This window comes from Caretta caretta, chromosome 3 (genome assembly GCF_965140235.1).
Source record: "Caretta caretta isolate rCarCar2 chromosome 3, rCarCar1.hap1, whole genome shotgun sequence".
Classification (NCBI taxonomy): domain Eukaryota; kingdom Metazoa; phylum Chordata; order Testudines; family Cheloniidae; genus Caretta; species Caretta caretta.
The window spans coordinates 110,749,314-110,771,175 of NC_134208.1; the positions used below are offsets into that span (position 1 = coordinate 110,749,314).

The following is a 21,862-nucleotide window of genomic DNA, read 5'->3' on the forward strand; positions in this document are numbered from 1 at the left end:
AGTAAATTGAATGCATTTTTCATTGGCTGTGCTGCAAAGATATGTGGGCTTTAATGGGACATTCTCTGCAACTTTTTATTTATAACCATTTGAAGCACACAAGGCATGTTTGGCCTCCATATAGATGATGCAAAAATAAAACTTAAGGAAATGTATATTCATACAAAATTTAAAAAAAAAAACCATGAAAATTTACATCCACTCATTTTTTAAAAAACGACATTGAAATATACATCCATTAAAATTCACAGTCTGTAAATAAATTTGAGGAATATGTCATCAGTGAAAGGACTGGAGGAAAGAAATAATTACCCTGGCATTTCTCAGTGGTGTTCAGTTAAACACAACTAATCCTATTACAGTTACGAGTCTTTCCATATTTATAATGTATTAGGTATTTGTACTGTCCAGAAGAACTCAAAAGGAAATGAGAGGGATCAAAGCAAATTTAATATTGTAGAAGGCATTTTACTTAAGGGCAGTGATGTCCCAGCAATCATCATCATCAAGCCACTAAATTCAAAATCCGTAATCACATACTTCTAAATGATCTTGAAAAGGACCTAGCATCATCAAAAACATTTTAAAAGCTACTTTATCCCCTTCTATATCACATTTAACTCTCCAGGGTGAGGAATCTTGATGCTGTACTTTTCAAGTCTTCCTTCAGAACAATTCTTTCTCTTCTGATCTCAGTTGTACCATTAGTTTAGGGGAGAGAAAAAAATCCACTGACTCTGGAAGTAAATCTTTTTCTTCCTCCTGGCCCCATTCATAATACCATCTTCTGTGTGAACTGAAGGGGAAAATAATAATTAAATTGCCTCCAAATGTAATATAGTTTTAATTTTGAGATTATTTCGTTAGTTACCACTAGCCTTCATTTTCTAATTAAGAATTACAGGTAGTGCTTTTTGTCCTAAGGGAGTTCACAGTATACATACAGAAATTACTCCACCCACTACTGAAATGCAGCTGCCCTTACAACAGCATGCCGGCTGTTTTACAGCACACTTTTGCAGTAGTTTAAGAAAGGAAGTTAAATATGCTGTATCCAGATGAAACTGTATGAGGAGCTTAGACAGGCAGGAAGTAATTCCTCCAATTGGAATTTAGCCAGGACAACAGTGCCAGCTTGTAAAGTGCCATGGAATTGTTAATGACTATTAGAGACTATTAATGACTACTGGAGACTATTAGAGATCACAACTTCAGTTTTACATCCCATCCAAAAAACTTCATCTTCAGAAATACACCATGCCAGGGTATATTTTCTGTGAGCCAAATCAGTATTAGAACTAGCTCTAGCCTTGTCTACGCTTTGGAATTTTACAAAAATAATTCCCACCTCTAACCTACATTGTTATGGAGAAAACCTGATTACGTGACTAGAGTATTCCTGAGTCTGCAGGCAGCCTAAAACAATACCTCTGAGATGTGCGAACTGTCCCATTCAACTCAATTGAGTGGCTAACGCTTATACCTACCAATAACAATTTAAATGGCAACACTGTTAACTATTTCATTACTTATCATTTTAACAGACATGTCCAGCAAATGTTAAAAATGTATTAATTGGCAAAGGGAATTATTAGAAAGTTTATCATCAAATGGAGTTGATAACACATGGGTTGTATGATAAATTTGGTATCTGAAATTTTCGTGTCTGAGAGTTGAGGACAAAAACTTTGATGTTGCCCCCAGTTTCTTCTAAAATTGAAGGCCTGGGCTATTTTTTCAGTTTATTAATTTTCAGATTTTTTAAGTTATAACACTATTAGTTGTAACCAGTTGTATTTATTTTTATTAATACATAAATCTGTTCATGCTGTGATGTTGGTCTTATTTTGGGGGAGGCTTCAGATTTCTCATGAAATGTATCTTACTGGGAATATTGTAGAATATGGTTTTATATTGTCAATAATTTTTGTTAGAGAATGAGATGTACAACATACTTTTGCCGAATGAGTCGCATATGTGAAACCAACAGAAAAAGAATTCAGTATCAAAAATACTGCCTTGTGGCGTAGTCAGTGAAACAGTTCACTGTTTTTCTGTCTAAGCTATAAGAAAAGACCCACTCCCACACAGATTATCTCTGGGACCTCCTGGAGCTTGGCATGTCTGTAGCAGAAGAATTGCTCTCCTGCAGACTTCTTAAGTTCCACAAGAGAAGAACTCCACTCCTTTTTGCCTCTTATGGTCCGCAGGTTGGGAACTTCTCTCTGGACCCTCCTGTAGACCTTGTAAGGCCTACTTGCCCACTGCCCCTCAAACAGACCTGTTTCAGAGGTATATTCATAATAGGCTTGATTCGCCTCTCTCAGTCAAATTGAGTAATGTCTTATTCCACAAGTAGTCTCAATGAAATCACTCATCTGCTTGTGGAATAAGGTGCTATTCAACACAGGTGAGGCAATAGAATTGGGTCCAGTTGTTTGCATAATAAATAAAACAGATTATGTTAGGATTGTATGAAAAATGCAATCATTTTTCAGTTCTTTGGTGTGTGTTGAGATTGATAGCACTGTTGAACTGACTGTGTGTGTGAAGGAAGGAAAATACTTGCTGGTGGAATCTTTGAGTTTTCTGAAGTAGGAGAGTTCAGAGTCAAATGTCTAGATCCAAATCTACTACTTTGGCTTCAGTGCTGGATCAGATCCTATTTTCTGGTTCTGACTGGGAAGCTTCTTAAAATCTCCTGGAAGATTGTTGTGAGGTTTCAGTCTAAATTGGTAGACCAGCTGCTCTTGTGAAACTCCTCCGTATCACAGTCTTACCATATTTATGCTATTTTGGTACAATGAATCCATTATAGAACAGTTGTCTTTCATTCCAGGTGGTAATTGAGATATTGTACTCTTGAGTCTTTATTGACTGCCTAACAAGATCTGACTCATAAATGTATTTAGCTATTTCTGTGAACCAATGAAAAGATAAGATAACTGAGGTAATTTTTGAAGTTGGTCTAATAAAAGATATTACCTCACCCACCTTGTGTCTTTAATACCCTGGGATCAACACAGCCCTAACTGCAAGTGAAAAGATGGTTAGTCTTTTTTATAATTGCACAAAAGAAAAACAATCCACATATAACAAAATTATAATTACATAATAGATATCATATCCTACTATAAGTACCATGTTGACATTTTAGGCTGAGATTTCAGCAGTTGAATCTGAACCCAAACTGCAGACTAAACATAAATCTGATTCTCATACCCTCTTCTTAACTCATTTAGATTGTATACTAGGTTGCTTTATGTTGTGTTGGTTTTTTTACAATAATCTAATTGCAGCAAGTAGGATTCATTACATTATATATACTACAGTCGCTTCCACTATATTTTGAAAATAGACCTTTTTTTTTCTCCCCACACTTCGCACTAACACTGGTATCTCTGTCTAATGAGTCAGCTAGTGGTAACTTTAGAAAGAAAACAGTGGGGAAAAATAGTTTTCCTCCTTCTATCCAGTTGCCAAATGTGAGTAGGTTCTCCTTACATATACTGCCATCTTAGGTCACTTTGGCATCGTAACAGTGTTGTTGGATCCAGTATGTCAAACCCCCAACTACTCATTTTTGGTTTTTCACCGAAGGATTTGTGTGTAATGGAATATTTTAATTAATACAGTACAAGGTGGTGTGATGTACAGACTTTGGGATGATTGAGCTATTCATGAGTGTCAAAGCGTCAAGTTAAGTTATTGAAAGAGGTGGCAGTAAATATTTGTTATGCTAGCACTCAGAAGGCCCCGGTTGGGATTGGGTCTCCATTGTGTTAGGTGTTATACAAAATAGAGAAAACAGACAAACCTGTTCCAGATTGTTTACAGTTTAAAGTGAACAATTATCCCAAACAATATCAATTAAACCTTATCTCCATCATGTCTCCATCAGGAGACAGTTAAGGAGAACAGTTTTTCTCCCTCCTCCTTGTAACAATCTTTTATGTACTTGAAAGCTGTTATGTCCCCCCTCAGTCTTCTCTTCTCCAGACTAAACAAACCCAAGTTTTTCAATCTTCCCTCATAGGTCATGTTTTCTAGACCTTTAATCATTTTTATTGCTCTTCTTTGGACTTTCTCCAATTTGTCCAAACCTTTTTGAAGTGTGGTGCCCAGAAGTGGACCCAATGTTCCAGCTGGGACCTAATCGGCACGGAGTTGAGCAGAAGAATTATTTCTCGTGTCTTGATTACGACACTCCTGCTAATACATGTATTCAGTATATGCTGTTTATACAAAAGACACACACTTTTAGAAATGTGTCAGAGTTTTAAAAACTTGTATTGAGACAGTTCTACAAATTCAGGCACTGTAATTGTCACAAGTCCAATTGTACAGGGCTCAAAAAGGGACCAAATTTAAAATGAATAAATCTAAAACACATCTAAAAATACCTAAAATAGCTTTTCTATGCCTGAAAATGTCACAGATTTAAAGTGAGATTTCTTGGGATTTCTAGAGCTAAGATAAAGTGCTGTGCCTCCTAATGTGGAAAACTAGAAATCTCCCCTTTCCTATAATATAAATGTCCTGTTTCTAGCTTTGCAGTTTGAGAGATAGAGTTGAAATCATTGAGACAGAACTAAATATTGCCCAGTTTGAATTGCTTGAAGACCATAATTTAGCTTCCCCATGTTTATATCACACATCTTGCTAGTAACTGAATTTTGTAAGGATTGACTGTGGTAGCTGTGTGGTGAAAACCATCATGACACTTTGCACTAAATGTTACCCTTGCATGGTCTCAGTGGGGGTTCAGACCTAAATGGGAATTGAGACTGAAATCTCTTCCCCCTAATTGTCACTACCTCTCTGACCAGGGAGAACTTTCAGAAAAAGATTGAAGCCCATTGGTAGGATAGTGAGAAGGTTGCACTGTCATTACCCTGCTGTAGCTATTTTTGGTCTCTGAGGCTGTTAATACAACACCTTTTACAAGTTTTTTTTGGTTGGTTGGTTTTCTTTTTAAGGTTTAAGGGAAAATTTAGTCTTAATTTTAATAGTTTTTCTTGGTTTTCTTTGTTGTCAAAAGAGTTTCTTTTCTGCATGTTTACTCTCCTATTAGCCAGGATATCAGAAAAGCAAAGAAGCATCCAATGGCTCCTTACTGTGCCTGGAAGATATCCCTGCTGAGCAATCATAACCAATATTGGTCACTATGGCTTGAGTATGCATAAAAGAGGCATCAGGACACAGCAAGAGAGTTCTACCCCCAGTCTCTGCAAGTCCATGTCATCTTTGCAGGAGTCTATCCAGCATTATGAGCCTCTTTACTTTCTAAGCACAGTTTTTATAGGTTGGTCTATTTGTATTAGTCATGCATCAGTTGCACAAAAGCTAATGTGTCTACAGCACAGAAAGATGAGTCTCGTTTCAGAGGGCTGCTTTTTAAACCAAATCCACACAAATTGGTGTATCTTGCTTGCCTCCTATTTTGAAACCCTTAAAATGACTCTTTAACTGACATTCTTATTTGTTGCATGTTAAGGTTACCTGCACACGCATTCATTCTTCCTGTGAAATTCGATTTGTGTGCACATAAGTCCCGGTGTGTTATGAAATTGTCATCAAACACAATTTTGTTGTGAGAAATAGCATCATTGAGATTGGTTCCTTTTTAACTCCTTATTAATATGAAGCTATCGTAGCATTTTTACAGCCCTATCCAATGTGCCCTCATTTGCAGTTTTCATATAGCTTTTTTGTGCTTGTGTGTTTGAACACAGTGTGTATGAAAGGTGCCAGCTTTTCTGCCCTGGAAACTGTAGTCTGTAATCCACAGAAGAGATATAACATGAACAGTGACACCACCAGCAGCAGCAGTGACAATGCACTGCTGCTTTCACCTGAATGGGTCACCTCCAACACGTGGGTCATTCAGGGAATGTCTGCACTGTGGCTGGGAGCAAGCCTCTCTGCTAAACCTGCCAACAAGATTGGAAACTATGAGTGGTGGTTTTATGATGTAAAGCTTTGTCCTCTGGGAATAAGACTTAGACAACCAAATTCATTTCATGTAAACACCTAGCAGCTATCCAATAGTAATAACTTTTTGGTCACTAGAAAACAGGGCTATATTGAATCAGTAACCTAGAGGAAAAAAGTTCTATATCCCATTTTCAGTTCTATGGGTCATAGGGTTGCCTTTCTCATACAGTTTACTAACAGATGGAATTGCATTTGACCAAAAGCATACCGGTATAAAAGGAGTGAGAGAGGTCTTTAAAAATCCATTAGTCCATGAACAGACATGTTCAGAATGCGCTACTCCAACTGGTGAAACATAGTGGATCTTAGTAGAGTTATAGGGGTAATTGTTGAAAATGGCTGCATTCTGGGAAGATTTTTGTATAAATAGCACAGATCTCATGTTGACATTCTTTGTCTTTTCATGTCAAAGGGAAAATTCAGTTGTCCAGGTGGTTATTCCATGACAGGGAGGCAGTGAGGCATAGTGCAAAGTGCAGAGCATTGGGAGAGAGGGTTCCTAGAGTATAATCCTTACTTTACCTTTGGGCTGTGTCACATGGGCAGATTCACTTAACTTCTCTCTACCTCATTTTTTAACCATATGTGAAATAGGAAAATAACACTTCATGTGGGATATGGTTAGGCTAAAATAACACTTGTGAAGCCCTTTGAGATTTTCAATTAAAGAGTGCCACAGAAATGTATATATGTAATTTTAATAATAATGATATAATTAAAAGAAAAATTATCCAGGGATCCCAGACTGTTTTTAACACTTAGTTATCCAATTTTGGGGATGTTAATCCTACAGGATCAGGAGTCCAGATTGCCCGCGATTATGCCAGTGAAGATGTCACAAGTCCTGGCATTCTACAGTAGACGTTAAAAAGATGTTCTGAAGTGATTACGTTTTCTATGTAAAAGTTGTTTTAGGTTCCTCCCCCTTTGTCATAAATATATTGAATTGTCTATACAGTAGTTCTTAAGAAGAAAAATGCCACTTCTTAGGGCCTAATAGAATATAATAATTCTGTGTTGGGGAGGAGAAATTTTGAGCCATCACTGGTAATATAATTTCATCATTATTTTTGATAGGTAATAGGAGCTAATACTAAAATTTTGTACGTTTACAGCACCTTCCAGCTGATGGTAGTAAAGTTTCATAATACCTGTTTTACAGATGAGTGTACTGAGGTACAGAGGCCCTGATTCAGTAAAGTACTAAGTGTGTGAAGACACTGAAGGCACAGTCAGATAAACAGGGTTTGGGGTGAACCAGAGCGTGATCTATTATATGCACTTCCATCTGGGGATTGGACTATAACAAATATTTTAGCTTTTAAATCCTTTGAAATGTTAACTTTTAAAAATCGGATATAAACAGTGTTTAAAAGTGTTTCTCAAACTACCATGTTCCACTTACCAGTCGCTTTTTTTTTTTGCGAGACTCATTACTGCTTCAAATGAGTGTTCCTAAATGAGCTTTACTAATGGCCCGTATTTTAGCTGTGACCATACAGTTTGATGGATACAGCTGATGCTAGTAATGTAGGCCAGTGAGAAACAGCTGAGGTGATAATGACAGCATTTCACTTAATAGTGTATTGGAGACACTTGGCAATATCAGCCTCCTGCCTCTTCAGCTGAGGCACTAGTTCTCAGATTACTTAATGGGCTGATCAATGCAGACCATTATATTACATTTGCCATTCCCATTTACTGAAGCTATACAGGCCCCTTACCCTGGTTTAGGAATCTTAATTTATTGCTACACTAGAATCATTCAGAATGCAGCACAGTAAATTGCCATAGCCCTGTGCCAACAGTGGACCAAGAAACACGGGTTTTCTTTCTTTCGGAGTTGGTTTCACTGCTGATTTATTAGTTTGTCTGACAGGGAATAACTGTCAAATCTAGCAATGTTACTGTTTTCTTTCAGGTGACTTTGTTGCAGACAAGGGCATATATTAGTGGCATTTTTAAGGCTTCCTTTTAGAAGTTGTAAAACTGCGATGATTGGATGTGTTTCTTTTGACATTGGCACTATTTTCTAGTCCAGAATATCAAGGCTTTGACTTTTTTGTGTTCAGTTCACACAATTTTATTATGAAACTGAAACCTGTCTAAGGTTGCAGTTTAGGAAGTTGTCCCTGTTCAGGAAAGCATTTTAGCATATCTGTAACTTTAAGCATGTGTGTAATGTTAATTAACATGTTTAATTGCTTTCCTGAATAGAGATGGATAGGATTTAAGCAGATGCTTAATTCTTTCCTGAATTCAGGTCTAACAGACGAATCTGTAAGTTGGGTAGAGTCCTGTCACTTGGGTATGCTGCTATTTTTTGCCTTCAAATGTCTGTCAAGAAATATTTAGTAAAAAAGAACAAACGCTTCCTCTCTCTACAGCAGTGGTTGAAGGTATGACTGGGCCAGATCTTCCATTTACACCTGCTGAAGATATGGCCCACTGAGTTCAATGGCAAAATACCATCTTGTAATTCAGTTATGAACGAAGCGTCTGTATATGGGAAAACTAAGTGCCTCCCTCTGCTCAGGAAGCTTTGACAGCCAGATTTGAAACAAACTTTCTCTGCTTTAAGGTTCTGAAATATTTGGATACTCTTTTATAAGAAACCCAGTTCTTCTGAATGTCAGAAATGTCCCAAGAAAGTTTATTTTCATGAGACTTTCAGTCCAGACTTTTTTTTAAAGAGTGTTTGAACCCCTGGATGCTTATCAAACCTTGACATCGTTCTTGTTCCCCCCTCACTTCTTTGGTAAATCCTGGTCACAGTACCATGCCACCTTGTTTTGTTATAATATGCTAAATAACTTCTACCAAAAAAAGTACAACAAGCAGAGAACCTTTAAAAAATCAAAACTATCAAGAGTTAAAATGTAGCCAGTTCTTAATATTTATTTTGTACTGTACATTTGCTTATGCTTATCTGTGTGTCTGCTTACTGACAAGTTCAAATAAATACCCCTTCTTTTTTTAAGAGTATGACAAATCTATAGAGTCCTCAAATTACTGTCCTCTCTTAAAAAAGCTACAATTAGCACATTTTCTCACGCATGGTAACATTTCTATTCATTCAGAAATTAAGTAATTTTATGAAAACATTTGTTTATGCTTATCTCTGTCTGTTTGCTGACAAATTCAAATGAAAACAAAGATTAAAGACAGTAGGTTTTTCCGCTTCATTAAATATTGCTTAATTCTCTAACCTGGGATCATTTCATTTACAGTACTAACTAGTTAATTCTTAGCAGGAATGTTGTGGTTTTTTTAGTATAACATCCAGTATATTAATTGTCTAATTAATTTGATTTAAATTTAAACACCTGCGTGTGGTATGAATGTGTCATCTTTCCAGCAATTAATATACAGAAATAGAACCAAAACATCACTGATGAAAAAACTGAGATTTCATTGGGTATGAGATAAGCTGCATTTTATCCACATGGCTGGATATATGATACTTTGATAGATTAACCCATGCTGTTAAAAGGTGGTGTTCATTGTATCTTCATGTTCTGAGAGCATAAATGCAGAAAGTCATCTTGTGACATTAGGTAGCTACAGATATACATGTGAGAAAGTTTATTATGCGCTTCATTAAAAGCGTTATGGATAAGTCATAAGATCACTGTTTGTATTCTGATATTGACTAATTGCAAATGCATAATGAAGACTATGGAATAAAAGCCTCCCTTTTGTAAAAACACTTAATTTAAAAATGAGTTTGGTATGCTGAGATAGCCGGGAATTTGCATCTTTACCTTATTAGTTGTCATCTTGGTTTCAGAAGCAGAGTCCAACTGATACAGTGAGAGAGAACAGACAAAAGTAGGACTGAAAAAGGATCAGAAATAAATCATTCTATTGGATGCTAAATATGGGATGATTATTTTACAAGTTATTATTGGATCAAATGCTTCGAGCAATTGGATGATACAAATCTTGTAATTTGATATAAGAGCTGAGGAATTTTTCTGTTTTGCTTATAACCAAAGAGTTTAATCTGTATGTGCCGCAAAATGTGTTTTCTTTTCGGGGGTTTTTCCTCAAACTTTGCTTCTCTCATTCTCTTATAGTCACCAGACACAAACAACCTGTTGGGATCATCCTAAAATGTCTGAACTCTTCCAGTCCCTAGGTGAGTACACTTCCTTTACATAAACAATTTTATGGAGTTCATCTAACACAGAGGTCCCCAAATTGTGGGGGGTGCCCCCCATGGGGGCACAGAGGACTGTTCAGGAGGGTGCGGCTGGGGCCCGAGCTAGCCCCCCCGGGGGGCGGGGAGCAAGCACCACCCGGCTCTGCTCCTGGCTCCTGGCCCCAGCTGCTGGCCCCGGGCTCTGGCTCCTCTCCTGGCCCCAGCCTTGGCCCCCTTACCCCTGTCCACATCTCCTCTCTTCCCTTTGAGGCACAGCCCTGCTCCCAGCCCTGGTTGGTGGGCAGTGTGCAGACAGGGGTCGGGGGGGCATGAGCCAGAAAAATGTGGGGACCACTTCTAACGGGTTGACTGAAAATCTCATTGTCTGCTGCCCATGACTGAGCTGTCATGAATTTAACTAAGCATACCTGGCTACGTGACTGAAGACTTAGAGCTAGGAAACTTTGTATTTTAATCACACAATCTATATTGTTATTCAGTAAACAACTTTAACTCAATAGAATGTTTTCCGTGATGTTACCTTGTAATGTAGTGTTTGTTTTATTTATTTAATTTCAAATAGCAATTATATCTCTATCCTCGGGTGATCATAGGACTCAGGCTCCCTGTGCATTTAAGCAAGGATGCATAGCCTGTAGAATGCTAAGGTTTGCAATGACTCAGAGCAATAAAGCCTAGTTTATGATGGTAGGGTAGGGCTGGTTCAGCAGCATACCTATGTAAACATCTGCATTTACTCTGAAATGCCCTCTGTCTGAGGAATGCAAGGATAAAACGTTATTAAATTGGAAAAGATATGACTGTATTTAACAGTTTGTAAAATTAGTAGTATATATCTTTCTGACTGCTCATCTATCTATCCATCCATCCATGTTCCCATCTCAGAGTTGTTAACAAAATCATTACATTATGGAAATCATAGCTAGTAAGACTCTTGCTAAACTTCACCACTCAATCACTTTGACATTTGTTGTATCATATCCCCTATCCTTCATCTGTACATTGTCTGTTTTTAGATTGTGAGTTCTTTGGGAGATGGACTTTTTCCTCATCTTGTCTGGAAAATACTGAGCACACCATTGAAAATGTAATAATATCTAAGGTCCTGACCCACTGAAGTCCAGGGGAAGTCTTTCTGTTGACTTTAAGGTCCTAACTCCATGGCTGTCTTTGTATTTTGATTTGAAATATAGTATTCCTTCCTCCTGTCCAGCTTTGTAAAATGAAATTAACCTCAAACTTTATTGATATATGATGATTTAGGAAATTGTGTTAAGGAAGACTTGTGGATTTCTTGGTATTGGTGCTTATTTAGAAACCACTAATATTTCTGCTCTGTAATATTTCAGCTGACTTGAACAACGTACGTTTCTCTGCATACCGTACAGCCATCAAAATCCGAAGATTGCAAAAGGCATTATGCTGTAAGTTTATCCTTCAAAATGAATTAATCACTCTGTGCAGTACTTGGGGGAAGGAGGGTGGGCCTGATCCTAAAGACACTAACATCAATAAAAAGAAAGAGAGAAAAAGGTGGGGGGGGTCAGATGTCTCCTTGATAGTTCATCATTCACACCAAAAAATGACATTAATTGCCCGTGGCCCTTGTCACTGTTACGAATTAACAAAGTTAATGAATACAAAGGAGGGCAGATCAGCGGAATGAGCTAAATTAACTTGCTTTCTCCCCTGGTTATTTTTTGAAAAGCAAATGGGGAAAAAAATTGAAAATGTGCATCATGTATATACAATCCATAGTGTGAAGTGATACTATGCAATAGGAAATTACTCTTATTAAGAAGCTGATCTCTGATCATCAAGTCCAATACTGGGCTATTTCATCATCTTTTATAACTGTTATACTTAATACAAAAATATTTGCCCTGACGGAAAATGACTCTTATTGTGTGAACTTCAAATTGTGTAAACTGCTCAGAGTTGGGGTGCAGGTAAAGGGTCTTAATGTCTGTAAATTTACTTTAGTCCATTTTCTAACTTTATTAGATGGGTTTGCTGTAAACGTTCCTTACAAATAGAGGAAAGTTGTGGAAAACAAATACACTACTAATAGCAAATGTTTTCACTTTATATAGTGTTTTTTCTCTGAGGTATCCAGAAAGCAGGAGTGCATTGCACATGCTCCGTATTGTACACTCTTTTGAGAAGTCCTTTTGTGTTATTTCATTATTAAAGTGTGGTTTAAAGGCTTGTTTTTAAGGTTGACATGTACAGTTTTGGAAGTCTTAGAAGTAGCATATCTGGGGATTTTGTTTGGTTGATTTTAGAGCTGTCCTTCTGATTCAAAACTGTCAATTGCTTCCTCATCCTCAAAACAAGATATCCCAAATTCTCATCTGAGTGGCCTGCTCAGGGCCTTAACTTCCTTTGAGATTTATCCTTTCACTCAGCATTTCCCCTGAATTCTTATGAATAGTCAGGGTAAGGAAAAACAGAAATATCCTGTTTTGGCAGAGTTAACTTGGCCTTGGACTGCTGTCTATTGCTCTTAGGGAGGTCGGTTTCAGTGGAAAATGATGAGTAGTGCTTTGATGGTTTGTTTTTGTTTTTTTGAATTTGTGAGGGAGAAGGCTGGAGGGGAGGGGAGGGGAGATGCAGATGGGGAAGAAACTGGGAGGGAAGTGGACGACGGAAGGAATAGGAAACTGGAGGAAAAAGATTGATGAGGAAACGAGGAGGGGACTTGGGGAGACACAGCTAAAGGTAAAATAAAGAATAAAAATGGAAAGGAAAAAGCCACTAAATACATAGAAAAGGAAGAAAGACAGGAATTAAAAGAGAGAACAGCAGTAAGGGGGAGAGACTGGGTAAAAACAGGTATGATATGGGAACCTTGCCAGTGTGTGGTATTGAGGGGGTTATAGTAGTGCACGAAGGGGCCAAGACTTGGATTTGTTATAAATTTGGCAACAACTGGCTTAAAATATTGTATGGCTTTTGTAGCTCCTCTGATTTGAACTCAGGAATCAGACTCTTGTATTATAAATGGAATAATCAACTGTCAAGTGTCTACAGTACAGTAGTCTGTAGAGTATGTGGGAAGAAGTGAGAGGAAAGGATAGCCAGTCTGAAGTACCAGTGGAGCAAGCGATTGGCTAGGACTCCTGCTTGCAGATTCACCGCTTGGGGACTGTACTGGTTTCCCACCTCTGACAACAGGACTGCAAGGTTGGGGGTGTGGCTCATACTACAAAGCCTTCGTTTCTGGAGCTTTTGGAAAGAGGGGTCACAGCAGCCATTTGAAAGGCAGTTGCCGGAAGGAAGGAGAAATCAAAATATGACAGGTGCAAAAGGAATATTCAGACTCTGCTCAGTGGGTTAGTGGTAGCACTTTTATTTTTGTTCCAGGTCTCTAACCTTAGTTGCATGTCCAGGATCCAGCTGACTGGTTAGTACAAGTCTCCACAGAGCTAAGGAAGTGCAAAATGACTACAAATGACTCAGCTGAAAAATGTCACTTTACAAGGTTTCTCTCTCAAAATCCAAACACAGTGCTGACTTTCAGCCTGACCTCTGCAAAATTGAAGTGGAGATACTAACCATCCATGTTAATTCATGGTGCTTTTAACAAGTTTTGGGGAAGAACCGCCTTCTCTTTCCCTCCTCCCACATAGCAAAGTGGGAAGATGCAGGAATAACAGCACTTAGCTCTTATATAGTTCTTTTCATCCATAGACCTCAAAGTGCTTTCCGAAGGAGGTGTAAGTATTATTACCATTTTACAGATGGGGAAACTGAGGCAATGAGAGATGAAGTTATTTTCCCAAGGTCACCCAGCTGACCAGCAACAGAGCCATGAACAGAACTTGGAACAAATTGATAAACTAAACAGTATTAAGTCTCCAAGACTTGATGGTATTCACCCAATAGTTCTGAAGGAACTCAAATGTGAAATTGCAGGACTACTAACTGTCATCTATAACCTAACATTTAAACAAGCTTCTGTACCAAATGACTGGACGATATCTAATGTGATGCCAATTTTTAAAAAGGGCTCCAGAGGTGACCCTGGCAACTACAGGCCAGTAAGCCTCACTTCAGTACCATGCAAATTGGTTGAAACTATCGTAAAGGACAAAATTGTCACACATAGATGAACATAATTTGTTGGGAAATAGTCAACATGGTTTTTGTAAAGGGAAATCATGCCTCACCATCTACTAGAATTCTTTGAGGGGGTCAACAAGCATGCGGACAAAAGAGATCCAGTGGATATAGTGTATTTAGATTTTCAAAAAGCCTTTGACAAGGTCCCTCACCAAAAGCTCTTAAGCAAAATAAGCAGTCATGGGATAAAAGGGAAGGTTCTCTCATGGATTGGTGACTGGTTAAAAGATAGGAAACAAAGGATAGGAATAAATGGTCAGTTTTCAGAATGGAGAGAGGTAAATAGTGGTGTCCCTCAGGGATCTGTACTGGGCCCAGTCCTATTTAACATATTCATAAATGATCTGGAAAAAGGGGTAAACAGTGAGGTGGCAAAATTTGCAGATGTACAAAACTACTCAAGATAGTTAAGTTCCAGGCAGACTGCGAAGAACTACAAAAGGATCTCTCAAAACTGGGGGACTGGGCTACAAAATGGCAGATGAAATTTCATGTTGATAAATGCAAAGTAATGCACATTGGAAAACATTCTAACTATACATATGCAATGATGGGGTCTAAATTAGCTGTTACTACTCAAGAAAGAGATCTTGGCGTCATTGTGGATAGTTCTCTGAAATCATCCACTCAATGGGCAGTACCTGTCAAAAAAGCGAACAGAATGTTGGGAATCATCAAGAAAGGGATAGATAATAAGACAGAAAATATCATATTGCTGCTATATAAATCCATGGTACGCCCACACCTTGAATACTGCCTGCAGATTTGGTCACCCCATCTCAAAAAAGATGTATTGGAATTGGAAGAGGTTCAGAAAAGGGCAACAAAAATGATTGGGGTATAGAATGGCTTCCGTATGAGGAGAGATTAATAAGACTGGGACTTCTCAGCTTGGAAAAGAGGCGACTAAGGGAGGTTATGATAGAGGTCTATAAAATCATGAGTGGTATAGAGAAAGTAAATAAGGAAGTATTGTTTACCCCTTCTCATAATACAAGAACAAGGGGCCCCCAAATGAAATTAATAGGCAGCAGGTTTAAAACAAACACAAGAAAGTGTTTTTTTCACGCAATGCACTGTCAACCTGTGCAACTCCTTGCCAGAGGATGTTGTGAAGGTCAATACTATAACGGGGTTCAAAAGGGAGCTAGATAGATTCATGGAAAATAGGTCCATCAATGGTTATTAGCCAGGATGGGCAGGAATGGTGTCCCTAGCCTCTGTTTGCCAGAAGCTGGGATTGGGTGACAGGACATGGATCACTTGATAACCTGTCTGTTCATTCCCTTTGGCGCACCTGCCATTGGCCACCGTCAGAGGACAGGACAGTGGGCTTGATGGACCTTTGCTCTGACCCAGTATAGCTGTTCTTAACTCTTATGTCCTGAATCTCATTGTCTCTTGTGTGAGAATGTAGCTGTCAAGTTGAAGAAAGGAGAGACAGCCAAAGAAATCTGCGAACTTAATTGAACATGTGTTTTGGAAAATGGATTTATTTAATACAGAAGGAGGACTCAGGAGGCATACGGATCGCTGAGAAACACATTGCTGTTTGCACCTCAAAGCAAACTAATCTGAGGAATTTTCAGCTTCCAAACACACTTTCTTGCCTCCTTTACCCAAACTCTATATTTGCTAGCCTGATTTTATAGACACTTTCAAAAATCTATGTTGTTCTTTCTGTCACTGTTTGCTTACAAATGAATACCTGACATCCAGCCAAAGGTACAGTTTGATTCCTTGTGACCATAGTAATTAGAACATTTCTGTTCTTAGGATTACTACTGAGATATTTAGAGCGCACCATCAGCAGATACTTCAGGGTAGCCTATATATAAAGAGAGTCAAAATGATAAATCTATAATTCTGCTTTTGATTTTGGGGTTTTTTTTAGGAAGGGTGTGGACATGTCTGCTGTGTCTCTTATTCACCCCTTGGACCAAGTTGTCATTTGCCTTCCATTGAAAAAAGAAAATCATTTCTCATAATTTAAATGTGGAATGTCTCTAAAGGTATCTGAATGTACAACACTTCAGAAAGGCTTATGTCTGGCTTATGCACTAAGGCAAAGAAAGTGTCAAATTGAATCGCTACAAATAGGGTCACTGTAGATTGTAAAATGTGCCAATTTGCTGTCACAGCTGCAGAGTGCATAACTGTGAAAAGGCCTTTTTGAGAAGAATGCAAGGACAAAACTGAAGGAGTGTTAAGCCTACGGACACTTAATGAACTTTGACTTTGAAGTGTAAATTGGTAACGCAGTAGTAGAGCTGCATAACCCAATTAAGTAATACATAATTTAAGGACCCTGCTGGAATCCAGATTTTGGGCTGTCGTTTACAGTCTGTGTCCATTCAACAGAAAGATAGAATTTTAATGGTAAGAGCAAGTTAGTGGAGATAGGGCTTCCTGGGTTCTATTCTCCCATTCTGCCACTGGCTCACTGTGCAACTTTGAACAAGAAACTTAACTTCTCTGTGATATTCATCCATCTCTGAAACTAGTATAATATACTAGTAAAGTGCTTTCAGATTTTTTCATGTAAGGTGCTATTTCAGTGCAAAATATAATTATCAGTAGCCATGTACAGCAGCCAGAGACTGACCTAGTTCATTTGCATGGATATGATGGAGTACACAAAATTGTCCCTCTAACTTATTTGCTGCTGTTGTATTAAAAAAGTTGACCTTTTGAGAAGAGAGATTTTTTTTTCTGTCCACTCATCCACTGGTATAGATTTGCACATGAACTGAAAGAACTTCACTTAAGTGAGTGCGTGGTATTGCGGCCTGGTCCACAGGTCTGTAGAATTCAGTATACTGTCTCTGACTGAGGGCAGTACCTAATGGCTTTGTATGATTACCTCCTATGTCCAGATTAAACCAGCCAGATGAGCAGTGCTATACATTGGGATAGGGTAAATTCCTTCTTACCGTACTCCACAAGCAATTAGTCTTATCCAAGACATGATTACACTTGCATTGATTTATTAGCTTAATTTACATAACTATGAAATATTTCCTTAAAGTGCTCTAACTATACTGCCCTTAAAGTGTGTTCAGTTCCTTCATGTATTGTGAGGTATAAAGATTAAAAGCTGAATTCCTCCAGCATCTTAAGCGCTGCTGTTAGTAGAAGATCTTCATAAGCATAACATGTCATTGGCCTGCTAAACCCAGGGTTGTGAGTTCAATCCTTGAAGGGGCCATTTAGGGATCTGGGGCAAAAATTGGGGATTGGTCCTGCTTCGAGCAGGGGGTTGGACTAGATGACCTCCTGAGGTCCCTTCCAACCCTAACCTTCTATGATTCTATGTCAAGTCCTAGAGTCAACAGAGTAGCTCTATTATCTGCTTGCACAGAGGTATTCATTGCAAAGGCCACTGTGTTAGGAACATCCAGTTCCAGACATTATTACTTCCTTTTTAGCATTCAAAAGGGGTGGGAAGTTCCCGTTGCCCTAATGAAATAAACTAACAAGGATGAAGACGTTCTGTTTTAATACTGGGGAAGTTGCAGTTACCAACACAGAAAGAATAATAATACAATTTATAAGGACACCAGTTATGACAACCTTACAATTCTGAGTTCTTTCCTGTATTTCACGCACAGGGGGTGTGAAAAAAATGACATACTCTTCAACCCTCTTGGACTGGATATGTTTGAAGATTGATAGTACTTTATAGTCTTGCTTCTGACTCCCCAGAATATGAAATAAAAGATTATTGTACTGTGTATGTTTCAATCTTTGAATTCTAATTTTCTTGTGTGCCATTTTGGGTATATTTCACTCATTTCAACTACTGTATAATGTTACCCTGATACTGCAAGGCATAGTAGCTACCATTCCAACAAACGGTTTGCTATAGTTAGTCCTCCCCTATCCAGCCTGTGCATGTGTAGTGTTTTTTCCCAAGCCTGAGATATCTGACAATAACTTCTCCTTCAAAAACAACCTACAAGAATCTAATATCTTGTATGGATGAGTGCTGTAAAGTCAGAGTACAATATGCATGTTTCAGGAAAGGGAAAAGCAAGGAATATACAGGAAATCTTTTATTGCCTTAGTCTCATTTTTACAAAGGTGTGTAGGAAAATGGATTGGACAAAACGGGGATAGGGAACATAGGCTTCTTTAAATCATGTATCTCCTTCTATGTAGTAGAAGAAAACATTGAGGTTCAACTGAATTGCTCATAGGCAGAAGAAAGATAGCTAGACATCCAGTAACATTCTAGTTTTTGCCGTTATGGTGTCTGTTTTCTGCGTATCTCATTTTTCAGGCCATGCTGAACCAATCTGACGCTGCACAAAGACTGATGCCCTTCTGGGGTAGGGTGACCAGACAGCAAATGTGAAAAATCGGGACAGGGGTGGAAGGTAATAGGAGCCTATATAAGAAAAAGACCCCAAAATTGGGACTGTCCCTATAAAATCGGGACATCTGGTCACCCTATTCTTGGGTCCTTATTTTATCCTGGTATACAGCAATTTATAATTCATCCTAGAACTGTCAAGACTTATTTCCATTGAGAAGTGACATTTATACTGTTAATACACTAATAACTCTGCTCACAAAGAAACAGTTTTGAATGATGGAGTTTCAAATTCATGCTATAGATACTGTAGTTATATGGGAAAAGATGCCAGGAAACTGCCACTACTTCTTGCTAAAATTCCAACTTGTGTAGTTAAAGATGTCACTGAGAATTATGCCACCATTTGGCTTTTACTGTCCTTCCTTCTTTTAGACAAAGATATGCCTCTTTTCATTACATAAAGTGACTTGAAAGAATTCAATAAAAGCCGCCTTTTCTTTCTCATCATCCAGCTGATAATTAGATTTTCATGATCACTATTACATTTGAGTGTGCTTTTTAGTATCACCACTCCTTGTTATCCATCAGAAATTCATAGCAGAAGTGTGTTCTTTTATGGAGGGAGCCTGAAGATTTTGCATGACTATGCACTTTATCACCTTGACTAACAGGATAAAAATATAAGATGAAAATTACATCAAGCTGCTTCTCCTTAGGGTATGTCTACACTACGAAAAGGTCGAATTTATAGAATTTGGTTTTTTAGAAATCGGTTTTATTCGAGTGTGTGTCTCCCCACAGAAAATGCTCTAAGTGCATTAACTCGGCGGAGTGCTTCCACAGTTCCGAGGCAAGCGTCGACTTCCGGAGTGTTGCACTGTGGGTAGCTATCCCACAGTTCCTGCAGTCTCCGGAAATGAGATTCAAAAGTTTGTGGTTCTTTTCCTGTCTACCTGGCCAGTGCATCTGAGTTGAGAGTGCTGTCCAGAGCGGTCACAATAGAGCTCTCTGGGATAGCTCCCGGAGGCCAATACCGTTGAATTGTGTCCACAGTACCCCAAATTCGACCCGGCAAGGCCGATTTAAGCACTAATCCACTTGTCAGGGGTGGAGTAAGGAAATCAATTTTAAGAGCCCTTTAAGTCGAAGAAAAGGGCTTCATCGTGTGGACGGGTGCAGGTTTACATCGATTTAATGCTGCTTTCTTCGACCTAAAGTCCTAGTGTAGACCAGGGCTTAGTTTCTTTTAAATCTTCATAATTCTGCATCTACTATTCAGTTAATCAGTCCTCATTGCATCCGTAATGCACATTACTATCAAATATTATGATCAAAGAATTTTCACAGCTTTACACTATTAGAGCCCTTCAATGCTAGTTTGACACCTTAGCAGTCAAGGCCAGATTCTGCTTTCTGAGCGCTGCAGAAGACTCTCAGTCAAGTGAGTGGAATCCCATCTGAATTCTGCAGCTGAGGGCAGAATTCTCTGATCATACAGTTCTCATCAGGTGTTTTTAAACATTATGCTGAGTAGCAGAGTGTTTTTGCTGTTTGCTTGTAAGATTAAAAAACCCAAACTAACCCAGAAAACAAACAAATAAGAAACAAAAACAGCCAAAGCTGTAGCTCCCTGCTTAACAGGAGTGTTTCACCAGTGTTAGTACAGCTAAGCCGCTGCTTCCGCTAACCTGCCTGTAATTAATGCTATAATGACATGAGGATTCAGGAGGCAAACACTGAATCCAGTGATGAGGCATCATTGTTATTTGTTTTGTTTTTTATTATGTTATTAGTGGACCTGTTGGATTTGAACAGAACAAATGAAGTTTTCAAAGAGCACAAGTTGAGCCAAAACGACCAGCTCCTTGGTGTCCAGGATGTGATCAGTTGTCTCACTACTACTTACACTGGACTTGAAGAGAAGTACAAGGACCTGGTGAATGTTCCTCTCTGTGTAGATATGTGTCTCAACTGGCTGCTCAACGTGTATGATACGTAAGTAACGTGTTCTTATTTACAGCGTGTAGCTCATTGTTTCAATGTAGTATACACAAAATGTATACCATGTGTACAGTGAGTTCAGTGGGGTTGTACTTGGCATGATGTGTAGAGAAGAGAAGATTCTAGAGCGTAGCACTCTAGATTTGTCTACCTTTTTTTTGAGATGTTCTTTTTGGGTGGTGAGAGAAAAGCTGTGATAGCAAAACTTCAATTAATACTTCAGTGAAAAACATGCATTTGTTCCTATTGATAAAGTTTCTGTCTGATTCACTGGTGACACTGAGTTTGATTCGATTCACTGGTGATACTATGGGTATTTAAAATGGCCTGTTTCTTATCCCACCTACTCAAACGCCCTGGAATACAAGCGTATGTATGTATGTATGTGTGGAAAATGCTACCCTAGAAGCATAAAAAATGTAAAGGAGGTGTGTCCTTCATTTGGTAATTAGTGTTACTGTGCTGGGTGCCGAAACAGAGAAGCACCGAGAACATTGCAACCTGCATAGCATCCATTCCAAATATAAAGGTAACAAATGGCCAGAATTACAAAATAACTCTTAAAAAAAAAAACTTGATAACAGCCATCCAACACAAACACAAACAGTGAAACTAACTACAACTCCACAACCAACTAACAACCGGCTCCCGCAGAAACCAAGATATTGAACACTGGGCAACATGGACACTGAAGAACACCCTAACAACATCCGCCCAGCAAGACTACCCCAACCACAGGGGTGGGGAAACTACGGCCTGTAGGCCACTTCCGGCCCGTCAGACGTTTTTATCCGGCCCTCAAGCTCCCACTGGGGAGCAGGGTCAGGGATTTGCCCCGCTCTGACTGCCCAGTGCTCCCGCCAGAGAGTGGGGTCAGGAGCTTGCCCCGCTCCACCTGCCTGGCGCTCCCCAGCCCTAACTCATAATTCCCTTGATGAGCACCATCTTCCAGCATACAGAGTCACGCTGCGTAGGCGTGACCTCACCACAATGTTTCCAGGATCAGAACCCTGCTCCTATGTGGCAGCCCCTCCCCCGCCTCCCCCCCACGCAGCAGCATGCCCAATCCCCTCATGGTCTCCTACGGCCCCGACCTCGAGAGCCTCGAAACCACCCAGGGGCCGCACCTGGTACGGCTGCCTTGGTGTCACTGCCAGTAGGAGTCCCCAATACTGCCGCTGTGGAGCCGCCACACCCCATGAGTCTTCCCTTCCCACCCCCTCGGTAACATCCCTCATAGAGCCCTCCCATGCTAC

At 39.1% G+C, this 21,862-nt stretch overlaps 1 protein-coding gene across 3 annotated transcripts in view; it reads left to right on the plus strand.

Moving 5' to 3' along the window:
• UTRN (utrophin) overlaps nucleotides 1–21,862 on the plus strand; it is a 577,632-nt gene that overhangs the window by 449,437 nt on the left and 106,333 nt on the right. For all 3 annotated transcript variants that reach the window (XM_048844328.2, XM_048844327.2, XM_048844330.2), the window contains 3 exons: nucleotides 10,077–10,138; nucleotides 11,512–11,586; nucleotides 20,399–20,600. In XM_048844328.2, coding sequence (XP_048700285.2) covers nucleotides 10,077–10,138; nucleotides 11,512–11,586; nucleotides 20,399–20,600 — 339 coding nt within the window. The remainder of the gene's footprint in view (nucleotides 1–10,076; nucleotides 10,139–11,511; nucleotides 11,587–20,398; nucleotides 20,601–21,862) is intronic.